The following is a 22,648-nucleotide window of genomic DNA, read 5'->3' as shown; positions in this document are numbered from 1 at the left end:
AATGAATAAAAACGTGATTAGTTTGAGCATCCTTGGGTTATGTGTGTTTAAATTGTCACGTGTCATTTTTCAATGCGTTTTTTTTTTTTTTTAAAAGCACAAATGTAGAGTACCAGTTTTTTGGTCACTTCTTGAGGAATTTGATGCCTGTTGTAAGCTTCTACAATAGCCTTCACAAAGGTCTGCTGCTCTTTAGTAAGTTTTTCCTGGATAAGAAGATAGGGGGGAAAAAGAAGTGCCTTTGTAATTTCTTCAAGCCAAGTTCACGCACAATTTTAGTCAAAAACTCAGTCAAGCGGTGCTAGGCGCACCATTGTTTCCTTAAGTATGAAAGATTCCATGCACAAATCAATGAAATATATACATCTGTAAACTGTAGGGCTGTCTTCGACAAAGGATTTTCATAGTCAAATCTAAATTGTTAGATTTTGCTCATAGTCGACGATCAGTCGAATCTGGTGTTTTTTCTTCTTTTTACTTTTCCAGAGACAAACAATGTTATTTCCTTATTTACGACTTTGCACATTAATGAGCAATCTTCGGTTTATACTGTAATTGAGCTAAATTATAGCATTTTCATCTGTGGTCCACCTTATCAGCGTGGGCTGCAGTGGGAGCAAGGTGGGTGAAGTGTCTTGCCCAAGGACACAACGGCAGTAACTAAGATCAATCATTCAATTAAGCTTTATTTATATAGCACTTTTCGTACACAGTCAAGTGACAAGACAAAGTGCTTTACACCCAAAAATCGAAAGGCTCCGATGACAACAGTCAGGATCAAAGCCCGCTCTGAACCATGGATCAATCCAGACCTATTAGCTGCCATAAAAGACAGGGACAGAAAATATTTCGAATACCAAAAGTGTAAAACCGAAGTAAATAAACAACCCAATAATAATAACCTCAAATCACTCCTTTCAACGCTCAAAAAGCAATGCAATAAATTAAGAAATAAGACAAAAAACCTGATTAAATCCTTTCCAAAAAATTATATCAATGACAAAATACAGGAAAACACAAATAAGCCACGTGAGCTCTGGAAAATTCTCAACAACCAGCTTCCTGGATGCAGCCATAAACTTAAAACCAGACTCACCAACATTCAATCAATCAATCAATCAATGTTTACTTATATAGCCCTAAATCACTAGTGTCTCAAAGGGGTGCACAAACCACCACGACATCCTCGGTAGGCCCACATAAGGACAAGGAAAACTCACACCCAGTGGGACATCGGTGACAATAATGACCCAGTGGGACGTCGGTGACAATAATGACTATGAGAACCTTAGAGAGGAGGAAAGCAATGGATGTCGAGCGGGTCCAACATGATACTGTGAAAGTTCAATCCACAATGGATCCAACACAGTCGCGAGAGTCCAGTCCAAATCGGATCCAACACAGCAGCGAGAGTCCCGTTCACAGCGGAGCCAGCAGGAAACCATCTCAGGCGGAGGCGGATCAGCAGCGCAGAGATGTCCCCAGCCGATACACAGGCAAGCAGTACATGGCCACCGGATCGGACCGGACCCCCTCCACAAGGGAGAGTGGGACATAGAAGAAAAAGAAAAGAAACGGCAGATCAACTGGTCTAAAAAGGGAGTCTATTTAAAAGCTAGAGTATACAGATGAGTTTTAAGGTGAGACTTAAATGCTTCTACTGAAGTGGCATCTCGAACTGTTACCGGGAGGGCATTCCAGAGTACTGGAGCCCGAACGGAAAACGCTCTATAGCCCGCAGACTTTTTTTGGGCTTTGGGAATCACTAACAAGCCGGAGTCTTTTGAACGCAGATTTCTTGCCGGGACATACGGTACAATACAATCGGCAAGGTAGGATGGAGCTAGACCGTGTAGTATTTTATACGTAAGTAGTAAAACCTTAAAGTCACATCTTAAGTGCACAGGAAGCCAGTGCAGGTGAGCCAGTACAGGCGTAATGTGATCAAACTTTCTTGTTCTTGTCAAAAGTCTAGCAGCCGCATTTTGTACCAACTGTAATCTTTTAATGCTAAACATGGGGAGACCCGAAAATAATACGTTACAGTAATCGAGGCGAGACGTAACAAACGCATGGATAATGATCTCAGCGTCTTTAGTGGACAGAATGGACATCAAGGAGGGTGACGCCCTCATTACAGACAAAATAGAGGTAGCAAGCAGACTTAACACCTTTTTCACCAACATAGCCACAACTCTCGTAAACAAGCTATCCCAACATTCTGGTCGCTTTGGTGTAGAACACATTAAAGCCTTCTACAGAAAGCCAGGAGTAGTCAACAACAATTTCAAATTAGAAATGGTCTCAGCTAACGAGGTGCTTAATAAATGGAGCGCGCTCCACCCAAACAAGGCCACCGGCCTTGACAATAACCCTTCCAGATTCCTCATGGACTCTGCCACCACCATTGCCCCAATAATCACTCATATAATAAACCTCTCAATCAAACAAGGCCAAGTACCCAAGGATTTCAAGATAGCAAGAGTAACCCCCCTTTATAAAAAAGGAAGCAAATTAGAATCTGGTAACTACCGACCTGTTTCTATTCTCAGTTCCATTTCGAAAGTAATGGAGAAAATAGTTTATGAACAGGTTGATAGATACCTTGCTACTAATAAACTAATGTACAAATTCCAATCCGGCTTCAGAACTAACCACTCCACTGACACATGCCTTCTCTATCTGACCGACCACATCAAACATGAGGTGGACGCGGGCAAATACTGCGGCATGGTCATGCTGGACATTCAGAAGGCCTTTGACACCGTTAACCACGCTATACTGTTGGATAAGCTCCGAGCAATCGGATTCGACGAAACCTCATCAAGCTGGATGCAATCTTACTTGGAGGGGAGGAAACAGGTGGTAGAAGTGAACGGCACCATGTCCCCTCCCCTCTCAGTAAGCTGTGGAGTCCCCCAAGGCAGTATACTAGGACCTTTACTGTTCCTTAATATACGTAAATGACATGCCATCAGCATGCCACTGTGAATTGTTTGCGGATGACTCGGCCCTGCTGGTATCCGGCAAGGACAAGTCCCAGGTGGAACAAATCCTCAGTGCTGAACTCCTCAATATTTGCACCTGGCTCGCTGACAACAAGCTATCCATACACTTAGGTAAAACGGAATCCATCCTATTTGGGTCCCATATCAAACTTAAGAAGGTCAGTGACTTCACTATAAAAGTGGGTGACATTGTTATCACCAGGATAGATGAAATCACCTACCTAGGTTCCATTCTAGAGGCTAATCTTTCCTGTGATAAAATGGCAACCAAGGTGATCAAAAAGGTCAACCAAAGGACGAGATTCCTCTACGGAATCTCCTCTCTGGTCAACAAAAGCACCTTGAGGATTCTAGCGGGAACTCTCATTCAATCCTTCTTCGATTACGCTTGCACCTCCTGGTACCCCAGCACCTCCAAAACCCTCAAATCTAGACTCCAAACATCCCAGAATAAGCTGGTCCGGTTACTTTTAGACCTCCACCCCAGATCACACCTCAATCCAACCCACTTCTCCAAAGTGGGCTGGCTTAGGGTGGAGGACAGAGTAAAACAACTTGCACTGAGCCTAGTCTATAAAATCCGCTACACCTCCTTGATACCGAAGTACATGTCAAACTACTTCCATAACCACAACACCAGGGGGAGCTCCACAAACCACGTTAAACCCAGATTCCGATCTAACAAAGGTCTTCACTCATTCTCTTTCTATGCCACATCAATGTGGAATGCACTCCCAACAGGTATAAAAGTAAGTGCATCTCTATATTCCTTCAAAACCGCTCTAAAACAACACCTCCAGGCAACTTCAACACTTTACTAATACCCTCCTCCATTCACATCCCATCTCCCCGGATTATAAACAACTCAAATGTACTTCTAATGTACATACTTGTTCTTATGCTATGTGAACTCACTATGTTCTCTGCTGGCTGTACATATCCTACTAAATAAGACCTACACTGTTTCAATGTCCACATTTCTCTGTTGATGCAATTGTTGATGACTGAAGTTCTGATATCAACCAAAGCTCCTCATCCCACCCCCCGATTGTAAATAATGTAAATAATTCAATGTACATACTATGATGATTAACTTGTGTGATGACTGTATTATGTTGATAGTATATATTTGTACCATGAATTGATTAACGTGGACCCCGACTTAAACAAGTTGAAAAACTTATTCGTGTGTTACCATTTAGTGGTCAATTGTACGGAATATGTACTGTACTGTGCAATCTACTAATAAAAGTATCAATCAATCAATCAATCAATCAATCAATCAAAAAGAGGAGATGAAAACACATACGCACAAAAGTGTACACACGGCACTATTGACAATAACAAAATATGGCATGGCACTGAGGTTTGAAAACAAACGCCACCTTAGAGGCATTCACACTACACTGCAAAAAGTCAGTGTTCAAAAAACAAGAAAAAGAAAAAAAAAATTAGGGGTATTTTATTTGAACTAAGCAAAATTATCTGCCAACAGAACAAGAAAATTCGGCTTGACAAGACCTTCCATCCATCCATCCATCCATCATCTTCCGCTTATCCGAGGTCGGGTCGCGGGGGCAGCAGCCTAAGCAGGGAAGCCCAGACTTCCCTATCTCCAGCCACTTCGTCTAGCTCTTCCCGGGGGATCCCGAGGCGTTCCCAGGCCAGCCGGGAGACATAGTCTTCCCAACGTGTCCTGGGTCTTCCCCGTGGCCTCCTACCAGCTGGACGTGCCCTAAACACATCCCTAGGGAGGCGTTCGGGTGGCATCCTGACCAGATGCCCGAACCACCTCATCTGGCTCCTCTCGATGTGGAGGAGCAGCGGCTTTACGTTGAGCTCCTCCCGGATGGCAGAGCTTCTCACCCTATCTCTAAGGGAGAGCCCCGCCACCCGGCGGAGGAAACTCATTTCGGCCGCTTGTACCCGTGATCTTATCCTTTCGGTCATGACCCAAAGCTCATGACCATAGGTGAGGATGGGAACGTAGATCGACCGGTAAATTGAGAGCTTTGCCTTCCGGCTCGGCTCCTTCTTCACCACAACGGATCGATACAACGTCCGCATTACTGAAGACGCCGCACCGATCCGCCTGTCGATCTCACGATCCACTCTTCCCCCACTCGTGAACAAGACTCCTAGGTACTTGAACTCCTCCACTTGGGGCAGGGTCTCCTCCCCAACCCGGAGATGGCACTCCACCCTTTTCCGGGCGAGAACCATGGACTCGGACTTGGAGGTGCTGATTCTCATTCCGGTCGCTTCACACTCGGCTGCGAACCGATCCAGTGAGAGCTGAAGATCCCGGCCAGATGAAGCCATCAGGACTACATCATCTGCAAAAAGCAGAGACCTAATCCCGTGGCCACCAAACCGGAACCCCTCAACGCCTTGGCTGCGCCTAGAAATTCTGTCCATAAAAGTTATGAACAGAATCGGTGACAAAGGACAGCCTTGGCGGAGTCCAACCTTCACTGGAAACGTGTCCGACTTACTGCCAGCAATGCGGACCAAGCTCTGACACTGATCATACAGGGAGCGGACTGCCACAATAAGACATTCCGATACCCCATACTCTCTGAGCACTCCCCACAGGACTTCCCGAGGGACACGGTCGAATGCCTTCTCCAAGTCCACAAAGCACATGTAGACTGGTTGGGCAAACTCCCATGCACCCTCAAGAACCCTGCCGAGAGTATAGAGCTGGTCCACAGTTCCACGACCAGGACGAAAACCACACTGTTCCTCCTGAATCCGAGGTTCGACTATCCGGCGAAGCCTCCTCTCCAGTACACCTGAATAAACCTTACCGGGAAGGCTGAGGAGTGTGATCCCACGATAGTTGGAACACACCCTCCGGTCCCCCTTCTTAAAGAGAGGGACCACCACCCCGGTCTGCCAATCCAGAGGTACCGCCCCCGATGTCCACGCGATGCTGCAGAGTCTTGTCAACCAAGACAGCCCTACAGCATCCAGAGCCTTAAGGAACTCCGGGCGGATCTCATCCACCCCCGGGGCCTTGCCGCCGAGGAGCTTTTTAACTACCTCAGCGACCTCAGCCCCAGAAATAGGAGAGTCCACTACAGATTCCCCAGGCACCGCTTCCTCAAAGAAAGACGTGTTGGTGGGATTGAGGAGGTCTTCGAAGTATTCCCTCCACCGATCCACAACATCCGCAGTCGAAGTCAGCAGAACAACATCCGCACCATACACGGTGTTGATAGTGCACTGCTTCCCCTTCCTGAGGCGCCGTATGGTGGTCCAGAATCGCTTCGAAGCCGTCCGGAAGTCGTTTTCCATGGCTTCCCCGAACTCTTCCCATGTCCGAGTTTTTGCCTCCGCGACCGCTAAAGCTGCACACCGCTTGGCCCGTCGGTACCCGTCCACTGCCTCCGGAGTCCTATGAGCCAAAAGAACCCGATAGGACTCCTTCTTCAGCTTGACGGCATCCCTCACTGCTGGTGTCCACTAACGGGTTCTGGGATTACCGCCACGACAGGCACCAACAACCTTGCGGCCACAGCTCCAATCAGCCGCCTCGACAATAGAGGTTCGGAACATGGTCCACTCGGACTCAATGTCCCGCACCTCCCTCGTGACATGTTCAAAGTTCTCCCGGAGGTGTGAATTGAAACTCTCTCTGACAGGAGACTCTGCCAGACGTTCCCAGCAGACCCTCACAATGCGTTTGGGCCTGCCAGGTCTGTCCGGCATCCTCCCCCACCATCGCAGCCAACTCACCACCAGGTGGTGATCGGTAGAATGCTCCGCCCCTCTCTTCACCCGAGTGTCCAAAACATAAGGCCGCAAATCCGATGACACAACTACAAAGTCGATCATGGAACTGCGGCCTAGGGTGTCCTGGTGCCAAGTGCACATATGGACACCCTTATGTTTGAACATGGTGTTTGTTATCGACAAACTGTGACGAGCACAAAAGTCCAATAACAAAACACCACTCGGGTTTAGATCCGGGCGACCATTCTTCCCAATCACGCCTCTCCAGGTTTCACTGTCGTTGCCAACATGAGCGTTGAAGTCTCCCAGTAGGACAAGGGAATCACCCGGAGGAGCACTTTCCAGTACTCCCTCGAGTGTACCCAAAAAGGGTGGGTATTCTGAACTGCTGTTTGGTGCGTAAGCACAAACAACAGTCAGGACCCGTCCCCCCACCCGAAGGCGAAGGGAAGCTACCCTCTCGTCCACTGGGTTGAACTCAAACGTACAGGCTTTGAGCCGGGGGGCAACCAGAATTGCCACCCCAGCCCGTCGCCTCTCACTGCCGGCAACGCCAGAGTGGAAGAGGGTCCAGTCCCTCTCGAGAGAACTGGTTCCAGAGCCCTTGCTGTGCGTCGAGGTGAGTCCAACTATATCCAGCCGGAACTTCTCTACCTCGCGCACTAGCTCAGGCTCCTTCCCCCCCAGTGAGGTGACGTTCCACGTCCCAAGAGCTAGCTTCTGTAGCCGAGGATCGGACCGCCAAGTGCCCTGCCTTCGGCTGCCGCCCAGCTCACAATGCACCCGACCTCTATGGCCCCTCCTATGAGTGGTGAGCCCATTGGAGGGATGACCCACGTTGCCTCTTCGGGCTGTGCCCGGCCGGGCCCCATGGGAACAGGCCCGACCACCAGGCGCTCGCCATCGTGCCCCAACTCCGGGCCTGGCTCCAGAGCGGGGCCCCGGTGACCCACGTCCGGGCGAGGGAAATCTGGGTTCATTTCGTTGTAATTCCATAGAAGTCTTTGAGCTGCTCTTTGTCTGATCACTCACCTAGGACCTGTTTGTCTTGGGAGACCCTACCAGGGGGCATGAAAACCCCCAGACAACATAGCTCCTAGGATCATTGGGACACGCAAACTCCTCTACCACGGTAAGGTAGCAGCTCAGAGAGGAGCAAGACCTTCCAAAACAAGTAAAATTAGCTAACCTCAATGAACCCAAAAATACCTTAGAGTAGATCTATTATCACTAATAACAAGTGCACTTTTCTTGGTAGATATGGAGCAGGCCATATAGATAAGGCCATTACACTATTTACAAACTAAGAAAATAACTTTGAAATAAACCCTGAAGCGGATGGGGAACCAATGCAGCAAATTTAAAACTGGTGTAATGTACGCCCGTCTTTTGGTCCCTGTCAGCACCGTGAAGCTGAGTTTTGTAATAATTTAGAGTGATAGCTGAGAGTTTTAATATTGTTTTAATATTTACAAGAGAGCAGGGTTTCACAATATTCTAAACAGCAGGAAATTAAAACGTGCATTAGCACCTTTGTGTTGGCTTGAAAGAGAAACGGGCAGATTCTGGCTATGTTCTTTAGATGATTAAAAAAAAAACTGTTTTTGTAATCTTTTTGATATGTGGGATGAAAAAAAATCCGCTTGGAGTCAAAAATCACACCCAGATCTTTTATGGATTGCATTGGTTTAAAATCTTGTAATATGGGTAAACGTTTTCCCTTCAGCCCTTGTTAGAATAATTATGTATATATTATCACACAACATTTATGCTTAAGTGCCGATGCTATAGTTATTATCAATTGTGCTGGAATTGTGTTTTTCTTTGTCTGTGCAAAGCTGGCAATCCAAAAGATTGCAAGCCAGTCTCGTATCAGTGTCTGTGTCCAGGAACGGCCTGCTGACTGCCAAGGCCGAACAAGGCCGTGACGCAGACAAAGCAGAGACAGGGCGATATCAGCACATTTGCATATTTGTATAATCATATATTGTGTCTAACTGGAGCTGTCAAGATTACCCCCTTTCCCTGTGTGACAGCTTCAGTGATGTAACCAGGGACCTCCCAAATAAATAAAGGAAGCATGTGGGCTGGACTTCAGAGCGTTTTTTGGATCTGTAACTAGAGTACAGCCCAAAGAACGTCTTTCCTCAATTGAGCAAAATTTAACTCTGTCTCTGCACGATTCCTTGCTTCTCGTCTGTTTAAAGCTGACCAACACGCCGGACTGTAGTCAGTTGGAAGCGTGTCTTAATGAAATTAAACAATGGATGTCCGCTAACTTTTTGCAACTTAATGCCAAAAAAACGGAAATGCTGATTATCGGTCCTGCTAGACACCGACCTCTATTTAATAATACAACTTTAACATTTGACAACCAAATAATAAAACAAGTTGACTCTGTAAAGAATCTGGGTATTATCTTCGACCTAACTCTCTCCTTTGAGTCACACATTAAAAGCGTTACTAAAACGGCCTTCTTTCATCTCCGTAATATCGCTAAAATTCGCTCCATTTTGTCCACTAAAGACGCCGAGATCATTATCCATGCGTTTGTTACGTCTCGTCTCGATTACTGTAACGTATTATTTTCGGGTCTCCCCATGTCTAGCATTAAAAGATTACAGTTGGTACAAAATGCGGCTGCTTAACTTTTGACAAGAACAAGACAGTTTGATCACATTACGCCTGTACTGGCTCACCTGCACTGGCTTCCTGTGCACTTAAGATGTGACTTTAAGGTTTTACTACTTACGTATAAAATACTACACGGTCTAGCTCCAGCCTATCTTGCCGATTGTATTGTACCATATGTCCTGGCAAGAAATCTCCGTTCAAAAGACTCCGGCTTATTAGTGATTCCTAGAGCCCCAAAAAAGTCTGCGGGCTATAGAGCGTTTTCCGTTCGGGCTCCAGTACTCTGGAATGCCCTCCCGGTAACAGTTCGAGATGCTACCTCAGTAGAAGCATTTAAGTCTCACCTTAAAACTCATCTGTATACTTTAGCCTTTAAATAGACCTCCTTTTTAGACCAGTTGATCTGCCGCTTCTTTTCTTTCTCCTATGTCCCCCCCTCCCTTGTGGAGGGGGTCCGGTCCAATGACCATGGATGAAGTACTGGCTGTCCAGAGTCGAGACCCAGGATGGACCGCTCGTCGGGACCCAGGATGGACCGCTCGCCTGTGTATCGGTTGGGGACATCTCTACGCTGCTGATCCGCCTCCGCTTGGGATGGTTTCCTGTGGACGGGACTCTCGCTGCTGTCTTGGATCCGCTTTGAACTGAACTCACGCGGCTGTGTTGGAGCCACTATGGATTGAACTTTCACAGTATCATGTTAGACCCGCTCGACATCCATTGCTTTCGGTCCCCTAGAGGGGGGGGGGTTGCCCACATCTGAGGTCCTCCCCAAGGTTTCTCATAGTCAGCATTGTCACTGGCGTCCCACTGGATGTGAATTCTCCCTGCCCACTGGGTGTGAGTTTTCCTTGCCCTTTTGTGGGTTCTTCCGAGGATGTTGTAGTCGTAATGATTTGTGCAGTCCTTTGAGACATTTGTGATTTGGGGCTATTTAAATAAACATTGATTGATTGATTGATTGATTGATTGAATAGATGTCATCAGTGTTTGAACCTAAAAGCCCTGTGAAAAAGGCTGAAGTGACAGCCAAAATTGTAAGCAGGTTAGAGTTAACGATTACTATCAAAAAAGGGTTTGTTTGCACACAAGAATATTTTACTAATATTCAAAAAATGATAAATGAAATTGATTTATCCTCCTAACACGACCGCTGTACGTCGGGGGCCTAAGCAGGTATTTGCCTCCCCTTGTGGTTTATTGTCGTATCAGACTCTTTTGAATCGAAACTCCAACTATTCAAAGACAGCCCTCGTAAACTGTAATAATTTAGTGAAGAAATTCTAAAATATGTCAGAAAAAGATGTATTGTAGGAAATTATTGATGAAAACATTTTATTTGGATTTGGTGTACGTGAAATACCTTTGACAGTTTGGTGGTAGACGTGACTTGTTTGTTGTCTACCCCCTCTGTCTCGTCTCCGGTTGACTGTCCTGGCGAGGCCTTGTTGTTTTTCCGCAACCTTTTGGATTTACATTGGATCTCTGTAAGCAGGCCTGCAGCCAACAGTGAACGTAAAAAATGAATCAGGTTACGTCTGAAGAGAAGAGTGGCAGGACAGTTGTCGAGTTTGTACCATTTAGAATACGTCATTTTGATGGCTACCAAACATTTGACACTCACATTCTGCCAACATGCCCATCTCCTTGCATTTCCTTAGTCGGCATTCCTGGCATTTCCTGCGCATATACATGTCCATCTCACAGTTTCCGCCATTTTTGCACTTGTACACCGCATTTTTTGTTATGCTCCGTCTGAAGAAGCCTAGTCAAAAAAAACAGTGTGGTAAGGGCATGCATGCATTTTGCAAAAACACAATCCATAATAAACACCAATGTAACTGTTTAGTATGACTGCTTTTTAAAATAGGAATGTCATGTACATTTTTAGTAAAGACTGGGCAGCAAAATCTTTATAATAAGGCAGTTATTGTAAAGTTCAAGTTCAAGTTAGAGTTCATGTTTATTTACAATACCATAAAACAATTTCAATAGTAGTGAATATCATCAATTAAAGATGTTGGTACGTGAAAGGTTCCCCCAAATAAACTAGAAGAAGCTTTTGACAGGGGGTCCAGAGGACAATATATACATGGAATGTGAAACATGAAAGTTTGGGTGTCTAAATATTTTCTAGCAAGGGCCGCATAAAGGAAAAATTAAAAGGATGCTGTGTTTGCCACTTTGATATATTTTGCACATAAAAAATGTTAAAACCATTCTAATGTACTGTTGGTCAATATATGCTTAGTTATCTCAACAGGACAACTTTTGACACACTTTATTTCTTACTGTCAAAAAAGGTAAGACAATAAATTAAAGATTAGGATTTAATACAACATATAATTAAATATAAAAATATTGTACCAGTACACAGTATCTACATTTGGGGTCGAAATAAAATGTGCTTAATAACGTGCAAAAAATAAAATATTACCTATACTATTAGGTCCTAATCTACTAAAATCAAAATACCACACTGTGCTTGCTATTAATGGGGGTGTTGCGGAAAACCTCTTAAGATTGCATGTCCAATTGATAATTGGTGTAGGCCGCCTTATTTTTATGAGGTTTTTGCATGTACTACTGGCTGTGGACATGGAAACACTCATTTACTGCACATTCATGTTATTATGCCATGTTGTTGACCGAGCAGCACAAATCTATAATATGTGCCACTTACTCTGCAATAAAGAATCGCTATCAAGATGACAAAAACAATTTTTCGCTCGTTGATGCATTGTTGGGAAGGACCATCACAACATTGCAGTGCATTATCGGATCCGGAATGATACAGACCCAAGAAAATGGATAATGTAAGAATTTTTCTCATATAGGAGATATATTATAACAATTAATTTCCAAAAATGAAAAAACTAACGTCATTAAAAAAATAAAAAATGTAGCAGACAACACCAAAATGCATCAGTTTAATCTCAAATCATCCAGGAGCTACACAATTATACAATTAAATTGCTGAATAGACAAAGGGTCTAATATTACAAACCCCAAAACCAGTGAAGTTGGCACGTTCTGTAAATCGTAAATAAAGACAGAATACAATGATTTGCAAATCTTTTTCAACCTATATTCAATTGAATAGACTGCAAAGACAAGATAATTAATGTTGGAACTCAAAAAATATGTTATTTTTTGTAAATATTAGCTAATTTGGAATTTGATGCCTGCAACATGTTTCAAAAAAGCTGGCACAAGTGGCAAAATGGAGTAACAAAGTTGAGGAATGCTTATCAAACACTTATTTGGAACACCCCACAGGTGAACAGGCTCATTGGGAACAGGTGGGTGCCATAATCGGGTATAAAAGCAGCACCCAGGAAATGTTCCGTCATTCACAAACAAGGATGGGGCGAGGGTCACCACTTTGTAAACAAATGGCGTGAGGAAATTGTTTAAGAACAACATTTTTCAAGCAGCTATTGCAAGGAATTTAGGGATTTCACCATCTACGGTCTGTAATATCATCAAAAGGTTCAGAGAATCTTGAGAAATCACTGCACGTAACATTGAATGCCCGTGACCTTGGATCCCTTAGGCGGTACTGCATCAAAAACCGACATCAGTGTGGAAAGGATTTCACCACATGGGCTCAGGAACACTTCAGAAAACCACTATCAGTAACTCCAGTTCGTCGCTACATCTGTAAGTGTCAGTTAAAACTCTAATATGCAAAGCGAAAGCCACTTATTAACAACACCCTGAAATGCTACTGGCTTCGCAGGGCCCGAGCTCATCTAAGATGCACTGATGCAAAGTGGAAAGGTGTTCTGTGGTCTGACGAGTCCACATTTCAAATTGTTTCTGGAAACTGTGGACGTGTTGTCCTCTGGAACACAGAGGAAAAGAACCATCCGGATTGATAGAGGCACAAAGTTAAAAAGCCAGCATCTATGATGGTATGGAGGTGTATTAGTGCCCAAGGCATGGGTAACTTGCACATCTGTGAAGGCACCATTAATGCTGAAAGGTACATACAGGTATTGGAACAAGATATGTTGCCATCCAAGCAACGTTATCATGGACGCCCCTGCTTATTTCAGCAAGACAATGCCAAGCCACGTGTTACAACAGCGTGGCTTCATTGTGAAAGAGTGCGGGTAACTAGACTGGCCTTCCTGTAGTCCAGACCCGTCTCCCATTAAAATTATGTGGTGCATTATGAAGCCTAAAATACCACAAGGGAGACCCGGGACTGTTGAACAATTTAAGCTGTACATGAAGCAAGAATGGGAAAGATTTCCACCTGAACAGCTTCCAAAAATTGGTCTCCTCAGTTCCCAAACGTTTACTGAGTGTTGTTAAAAGGAAAGGCCGTGTAACACAGTGGTAAAAATGCCCCTGTGCCAATTTGTTTGCAATGTGTTGCTGCCATTAAATTCTAAGTAATTGATTATTTGCAAAGAAAAATTAAGTTTATCAGTTCGGCCTTTAAAGAACTTTGCAGTCTATTCATTTGAATATAAGTTGAAAAAAATGTGTGAACCATTGTATTCTGCTTTTATTTGTGTGTGTGTGTGTGTGTGTGTGTGTGTGTGTGTGTGTGTGTGTGTGTGTGTGTGTGTGTGTGTGTGTGTGTGTGTGGGTGTGTGTCTGTATATTTTTACTATAGTTCAAGTGGTTCAACTTTTTACAGGAAAATAGTCTAATGAAACTGGTCTGATCAAAAATGATAACCTAATATTTTGTTGCACAATCTTTTGAGTGATTACTATATTGCAGTCATTGTTATTTTTTTTTTAGATATTTAAATAAGTTTACCAAATACCTAGTAGATGTATGGTGTTTAAGAACAATGATAATTAATTAAAAATACAGTACTGAATCACACACACGCGCAAACACACACACACACACACACACACAGGAATACCTTTGAAACAGTTATTGGACATTGTGACACAGAACATTCGGAACAATGACATGCATTATTGCAATAGAGCTCATGTTCCTCTCGTATTGTACCGCAGAAAGTTGAGAGGAAACCTAATCTATTCTTTTCTATTGAACTTGACAGCAGCATCAGACAGAGACGAGGTACCTGAACCTATTCTTAGTCCCACGGTAAGGCAGGTAAGCTGCAGAGCTCCTCCTATTGTCTGACATTGCAGTGTACAATTACATTTACACATACAATCATTTATGCTGCAAGTATTTCTGTTTTGTGTAAATAAGGTACATAGTACAGTGGTAGCTTGGTTTTCATCAGTAATTTTTCTCCAAAAGGTCCGACAAAGGCCGAATCATATAAAACACAAAGCAATTTTCCCCATGAGTAATAATCTAAATAAGGTCAGGTTCTGTTGGTGTTGAACCCCAAGATGCATAGATGGGAGGCGTAGCACAGCTAAACATGAGTTTGATGTCAGAAGGAAATAGTGCAATCGGGAAGTGCACATGCATGGAACATTGAAACAAGAAACAATCATCGAGCCCTGGCTGGAGGGCGAGGGCGGCTTAAATAGCACGGCCTGATTGCCAACTGCAACCAGGTGTGCTAGGCTGCCAGTCAGGGACAGGTGAGGGAAACGAGCGCTCGGGGAGACATACAGGAAGTGGAACTAAAATAAAGCGCTGACAGGAAATAAACACAAACTAAGGAAACATAACAAGACGTGAATGAGACAGATCGTCACAAATAATCCTTTCGTGAAAATATTCATCATTTTACATGCAGAACATTTTTTGAATATTTTAGGATTGAAATGGATAAATTAACATAAACAATATTTCTTACTATCTTAAACACTTGTTGGCAAAGACAGTGATAAATGCCTGAGCGTAGAGAAAGGAGGGGAGGGGATAGCCACACGGACGCCACGTTTGTACTTTGCAAGTTCTTTTTAAGTTTAATAGTGTTTCTTACCTTTTTTATCAAAGTGATCACACATGCAATTCTCATTGGCCCTATGGTGACTTATTTTGCAGCTGTGCTCAATAAAAAGTATGGCGTATAGATTGTTTGTTTGGGTGCTTGATAGGTGGAATGATACAGAGTAGTTAGTTATGGGCAATGTTTGGCAGTACGATAACCAAGGATATGAAAACCGGGTCAAAACTTTTAGCGATAATGTTTTATTCAAAAATGTTATCATACCTCTTTGGTTGCAAAAGCTTTAAGCCAGAAAAAAAACAAAACCACGTCAACGTGAAACTCTGTTAATGTTAGGATCTGGTATTGTGCAGAACTCAAGATGCAGGGACATAGGCCAATGTGCCATTTACAGTCTTTATTCCAAGGAGGAATTAACAAAAAGCAATGGGTGCGAGGGAGGGAGCACACCATGAAAAACCAGCAAACAATACACAACTTAACTGGTAACCACACCAGAACACAGCTGGGCCAACCACAAAGGAGGGAGACGTCGGTGCCAACGTGGGAAGGAGTCACAGGAAAAAGCCAGTGGTGAAGAAATACGGCTATCCATGAACAGGAGCACTAAGAATGATTAGTCGACGTCTCCCAGCTGCCACTCCTGATGTTATTAGTGGCCAGTGTGCCCAAAACCAGTGCCACCTGTGGATCGTCCGACTGTAGGACGAGTGAGACGCTTAATGGACGCCTCCTGGCGGCTTAACCCGGCTTCTCTGGAAAACGGGGATGGAACTCAGAGAGTCGACGGGAGTCGGGGTAAAGGGACCTAGAGACCGACAAGGGCTCCTCAGGGCCATACCCCTCCCAGTCGACCAGGAACTGGAATCCCCTGCCCCTCTTTCTCACCTCCAAGATGGCCTTGACTGTAAATACCACCATGGCCCGCTCTGTTGCAAAAGCCACAGCTTGCAGCTCAAAGTGGATCTCGCACTGTGTACTTCATCGGTATCCCCTGAGAATCTTTCCCGTCGGGATAACTGGGAAACCCGGACCGACGTCTGGACCACACTGGCGACAGAATCAGCGCCAGGTTTGGGCTGGGTGCGAGCAAGCCGAGTGTTGAGGCGGTAGGTCAGGCCTTCCATCGGCAGGACCTTGTAAACCCATGCCCATGTTCTTTAGCTGCTCCTTCTGCTCAGCCAGTCGATGGGCTTGACTGCGTAGAGCCATTTTGATAGGGTCGTTCTCTGCAGGTTCCAGCTTTCTGGTCGGTTCCGACTGTTACGATCTCGTACTGTGCGGAACCCAAGATGCAGGAAAAGAGGCCAACATACAACATACACCAGCGGACGATGGCGTGGAACACCGCAGAGGCCACCACAGTGGATATGTTTCTTTTACTTTTTATTCATAGCTGTATGTAGAAGTGTCTGGTTGTATCTGCTGCTTTAATGTCTTTAATGTCCTCTGTGTTCTTTGATGTTTGATGTTTCTCTCTTACACACATGGAAGAGGGATGTGTACTATGGCTATGAGTTGTTTTTGTTTTTTTCCCTTGGCCTCAGTCTGCACCTCCTCTCCAGGGCCCAGGCTAAGACCGATTTTTTTATTTTATTTTAATCTTCTATTTTTTTTTTTCTCCCATCCAAACCCCCCCCCCCACCCCCGCACCCCTCTTTGTTTACCTTTATCTCATCTTTTTTGTAAGGGGCGCTGGAAGCCGGCAGACCCGTCAGCAATCCTGTTCTGTCTCCCTGTAATGTTTGTCTAAACTTGAATGGGATTGTACTGAAAATTTTAATTTTCCTGAAGGAACTCTCCTGACGGAATAAATAAAGTACTGTCTAATCTAATCTAATCTACAATTTACAGTCTTTATTCTAAAGAGGAATTAACAAAAAGCAATGGGGGCGAGGGAGGTAGCACACCATGGAAATAACCACCAAACAAGGGAACACAACCCGATGTCAATGTGACGGATCGTCACAGTTAGGAACCAATTCCATAGCTGAATCAAACAGTTTATGACAGGAATGAAGATTTATTTTGCTATTTACCTAACGCGGTAGCTGGTTGAATACTATGTTATAATAATACGCAATGGTTAAAAAGCATTGTTTTATAGTAGGAAGTGTTTTTGATATTGCGGTAGGTTCGTAAGAGGGTGAAATACATGATTTGTTTGTGACTGTCAATGATCAATGCTGTAATACGCACTTTGCAGTGTTCACACTAAGGACTATACCATTATTTTGCTTGCATTCTCACTTTGTAAAAAATAAATATCTCAATTAAACATTACACTTGTGACAGTTTTAATGTTCATTTTTATTAATCAAAGCAGGAAAACGAGCCTGACTGAATGGCTTATGAGTTCTAATGCCCTGTTTGATTTAAAGCCACAGGTTTGACTTCCCACTGTGAATGTGATTATGGATATTGTAATATGAAGTCTGCCTCTGTTCCAGGTTCCGGCTAATAAACGGTATAGAAAATTAACAGTACATTTGCATTGTGTTTTAGAATAGATAAAGGGGAAAGGGCACTGTAATCAGAAAAAAAATCATATTTCTCTATATAAGAACAAGCGCTTATATCAGATCTTATTTATGTGGGCTCTGGACCGAGGATGTTGTTGTGGCTTGTGCAGCCCTTTGAGACACTTGTGATTTAGGGCTATATAAATAAACATTGATTGATTAATTCAGTGGTTCTCAACCTTTTTTCAGTGATGTACATTTTTTTTAACTCAAGTACCCTCTAATCAGAGCAAAGCATTTTTGGTTGAAAAAAAGAGATAAAGAAGTAAAATACAGCACTATGTCATCAGTTTCCTATTTATTAAATTGTATAACAGTGCAAAATATTGCTCATTTGTAGTGGTCTTGAACTATTTGGAAAAAAAAGGTATAAAAAAAACTAAAAACTTTTTGAAAAATAAAGAAGTGATTCAATTCTAAATAAAGATTCCTACACATAGAAGTAATCATCAACTTAAAGTGCCCTCTTTGGGGATTGTAATAGAGATCCATCTGGATTCATGAACTTCATTCTAAACATTTCTTCACAAAAAAAGAAATCTTTAACATCAATATTTATGGAACATGTCCACAAAAATCTAGCTGTCAACACTGAATATTGCATTGTTGTATTTCTTTTCACAGTTTATGAACTTACATTCATATTTTGTTGAAGTATTATTCAATAAATGTATTTTTAGTGGATTTATGAAATGTTGCTACTTTTAGAATATTTAAAAAAAATCTCACGTACCGCTTGACATGCCTTCAAGTACTTGAGAACCACTGACTTAATTGATTGATTGATTGATTATTTGGTGGTGCGGGTGTAAACGACCTCAATCAACCAACCAAAAAAATGAGCACCATCGAGGCTAATTATTTTCCTCAACGCCTTTGATCTTCTCTTACCTTTACATCCCTCACAAGTGAGAGCATTATAGTGGTAACCAGACGCCTTGTCTCCGCACACGACACATAGCTCCTCCCCTTTGATCCGTCCAGCCTGGGTCATGTGCCGGGTCCTCTTGCACACAGCAGGCACGACGGCGGACATCTCCTCCCTGTCACCGTCATAGCTCTCCTCCGGTGTGGTTTTCCTTAGTTCATATAGGCCAGTGTGAGAGTACCATTCTTCTCCGCCGTACTGAGGATAGTAGTTCTGACTGCAGTAGTATGGCGTCGTGGACACAGTCGGCTCCATGTTTGAGTACTGCATGCCCGGGTAGCTGGTGAAAGGTAACATGTCAGGGTCCTGCAGCAGAGAACTGCTCTGATCAGCCAGAATATCTGAAAAAAAAAAGAGAAGAAAAAACATATACTTTAGATATGTTTAGGTGCAGTATACGTTGGTCTTTGGACCATCCATCCATCCATCCGTTTACTACCGTTTCTCCCTTTCGGGGTTGTGGGGGGTGCTGGAGCCTATCTCAGTTGCATTCAGACCAACTCTACATTATCTAAACAATGAGAGTATGGGCTAATAGACTCTGTGGGTAACTGTATGCATCCAACTTTATTTTCATGCGAGTACTCACAACAGGCCATTAGTGGTGTATTAGCCTTTCCAAGCTTTACCAGGTTCTAAACCAAAGGCCGTGGGCTGAGACAGGACACGTGGTGCACTTTCATACACACTTCCGACTACTACTTAAGTTTCTCAAAAAATAGCTTTATTTGCAAAAAAAAGTTTTCTTTCCTACAGTCCATCCAAAGCAAAAACAACTTTAACTACATACAAAGCTAGAAACAAAACAAAGGCTCAAGTGTTGCCTTCAAAAACTGTTTTCACCGCCAGTATCTCAACCCGATGTTTGTCCAATCAGTTGCGCCTGTGCACCCCCTATATGCTTTGGTCACATTGCTGTAAATGACACACAATGTAAACAACACTTTCTAATTCAATAGAATTAGCTTGACAATAACAACTTGACAATATATTAAAACATTTTCATTGTTTCATTGGGTATCTGACTGTCTTATTGTGGCAGTCCGCTCCCTGTACGATCAGTGTCAGAGCTTGGTCCGCATTGCTGGCAGTAAGTTGGACACGTTTCCAGTGAGGGTTGGACTCCGCCAAGGTTGTCCTTTGTCACCGATTCTGTTCATAACTTTTATGGACAGAATTTCTAGGCGCAGCCAAGGCGTTGAGGGGTTCCGGTTTGGTGGCCGCGGGATTAGGTCTCTGCTTTTTGCAGATGATGTAGTCCTGATGGCTTCATCTGGCCGGGATCTTCAGCTCTCACTGGATCGGTTCGCAGCCGAGTGTGAAGCGACCGGAATGAGAATCAGCACCTCCAAGTCCGAGTCCATGGTTCTCGCCCGGAAAAGGGTGGAGTGCCATCTCCGGGTTGGGGAGGAGATCCTGCCCCAAGTGGAGGAGTTCAAGTACCTAGGAGTCTTGTTCACGAGTGGGGGAAGAGTGGATCGTGAGATCGACAGGCGGATCGGTGCGGCGTCTTCAGTAATGCGGACGTTGTATCGATCCGTTGTGGTGAAGAAGGAGCTGAGCCGGAAGGCAAAGCTCTCAATTTACCGGTCGATATAAGTTCCCATCCTCACCTATGGTCATGAGCTTTGGGTCATGACCGAAAGGATAAGATCACGGGTACAAGCGGCCGAAATGAGTTTCCTCCGCCGTGTGGCGGGGCTCTCCCTTAGAGATAGGGTGAGAAGCTCTGTCATCCGGGAAAAGCTCAACGTAAAGCCGCTGCTCCTCCACATCGAGAGGAGCCAGATGAGGTGGTTCGGGCATCTGGTCAGGATGCCACCTGAACGCCTCCCTAGGGAGGTGTTTAGGGCACGTCCAACCGGTAGGAGGCCACGGGGAAGACCCAGGACACGTTGGGAAGACTATGTCTCCCGGCTGGCCTGGGAACGCCTCGGGATCCCCCGGGAAGAGCTAGACGAAGTGGCTGGAGATAGGGAAGTCTGGGCTTCCCTGCTTAGGCTGCTGCCCCCGCGACCCGACCTCGGATAAGCGGAAGATGATGGATGGATGGGCATTTTCATTGCAATTCAAAAAACAAATAATTTAACTTTATACAAACCCTGTTTCCATATGAGTTGGGAAATTGTGTTAGATGTAAATATAAACGGAATACAATGATTTGCAAATAATTTTCAACCCATATTCAGTTGAATATACTACAAATACAACATATTTGATGTTCAAACTGATAAACGTTTTTCTTTTTTGTTTTTGCAAATAATCATTCACTTTAGAATTTGATGCCAGGAACATGAAACAAAGAAGTTGGGAAAGGTGGCAATAAATACTGATAAAGTTGAGGAATGCTCATCAAACACTTATTTGGAATATCCCACAGGTGTGCAGGCTAAGTGGGAACAGGTGGGTGCCATGATTGGGTATAAAAACAGCTTTTATGAAATGCTCAGTCTTTCACAAGAAAGGATGGGGCGAGGTACACCCCCTTGTCCACAACTGCGTGAGCAAATAGTCAAACAGTTTAAGAACAACGTTTCTCAAAGTGCAATTGCAAGAAATTTAGGGATTTCAACATCTACGGTCCATAATATTATCAAAAGGTTTAGAGAATCTGGTGAAATCCCTCCACGTAAGCGGCATGGCCAGAAACCAGCAGTGAATGACCGTGACCTTCGATCCCTCAGACGGCACTGTTTAAAAATCCGACATCAATCTCTAAAGGATATCACCACATGTGCTCAGTAACACTTCAGAAAACCACTGTCACTAAATACAGTTTGTCGCTACATCTGTAAGTGCAAGTTAAAGCTCTACTATGCAAAGTAAAAGCCATTTATCAACAACATCCAGAAACGCCGCCGGATTCTCTGGGCCCGAGATCATCTAAGATGGACTGATCCAAAGTGGAAAAGTGTTATGTGGTCTGACGAGTCCACATTTCAAATTGTTTTTGGGAAATATTCGACATTGTGTCATCCGGACCAAAGGGGAAGCGAACCATCCAGACTGTTATCGACGCAAAATTCAAAAGCCAGCATCTGTGATGGTATGGGGGTGCATTAGTGCCCAAGGCATGGGTAACTTACACGTCTGTGAAGGCACCATTAATGCTGAAAGGTACATACAGGTTTTGGAACAACATATGCTGCCATCTAAGCGCCTTATTTCAGCAAGACAATGCAAAGCCACATTCAGCACGTGTTACAACAGCGTGGCTTCGTAAAAAAAGAGAGCGGGTACTTTCCTGGCCCGCCTGCAGTCCAGATCTGTCTCCCATCGAAAATGTTTGGCGCATTATGAGGCATAAAATACGAGAGCGGAGACCCCGGACTGTTGAACGACTGAAGCTCTACATAAACCAAGAATGGGAAAAAATTCCACTTTCAAAGCTTCAACAATTAGTTTCCTCGATCCATTGATGTAAAATGTTCTTTATCACCTTGTTTACTTTCACATGTCCAATAAAGATGTGATTGATTTATGATGGCTCATTTGTGATTCTCTACAACAGGTGTAGGGAACCTATGGCTCTAAAGCCAGATTTGGCTCTTTTGATGGATGCATCTGGCTCTCAGATTAATCTTAGCTGACATTGCTTAACACGATAAGAAATTAATATTTTCACTGGTAATTGGAGTTAAAAATAATGTTCAAAATACAAAACATTCTCCTGCATTTTAATCCATCCATTAGTTTTCTAACGCATCTGTTCAAGAAGGCGCATTAATGGTAAGAAGTATTTTTTTTAATTATTGGTTAGCTTCAGACTAAAAATGTTATTAAAAAGAATATGAGACTTATTATACTGCAAAAATGTTGACGTTACTTAAAAATGCACGCATTTAGTTGTATTCATTGTTTAAAAAATAATATATACTCAGTAGAAGCATTTAAGTCTCACCTTAAAACTCATTTGTATACTCTAGCCTTTAAATAGACTCCCTTTTTAGACCAGTTGATCTGCCGT

The 22,648-nt window shown here is 43.7% G+C and overlaps 1 protein-coding gene across 5 annotated transcripts in view; it reads right to left on the bottom strand.

Moving 5' to 3' along the window:
* nr1h4 (nuclear receptor subfamily 1, group H, member 4) overlaps positions 1-22,648 on the bottom strand; it is a 49,712-nt gene that overhangs the window by 7,189 nt on the left and 19,875 nt on the right. For all 5 annotated transcript variants that reach the window (XM_061917501.1, XM_061917503.1, XM_061917502.1 and 2 more), the window contains 4 exons: positions 18,645-19,022; positions 11,005-11,145; positions 10,744-10,877; positions 114-206 (listed from right to left, as the gene is read on the bottom strand). In XM_061917501.1, the coding sequence (XP_061773485.1) occupies positions 114-206; positions 10,744-10,877; positions 11,005-11,145; positions 18,645-19,022 (746 nt within the window). The remainder of the gene's footprint in view (positions 1-113; positions 207-10,743; positions 10,878-11,004; positions 11,146-18,644; positions 19,023-22,648) is intronic.

Source organism: Nerophis ophidion, linkage group LG12 (assembly GCF_033978795.1).
Source record: "Nerophis ophidion isolate RoL-2023_Sa linkage group LG12, RoL_Noph_v1.0, whole genome shotgun sequence".
Lineage (NCBI taxonomy): Eukaryota > Metazoa > Chordata > Actinopteri > Syngnathiformes > Syngnathidae > Nerophis > Nerophis ophidion.
Note: the sequence above shows the minus strand (reverse complement) of the source record. Positions and strands in the feature narration are given on the sequence as shown.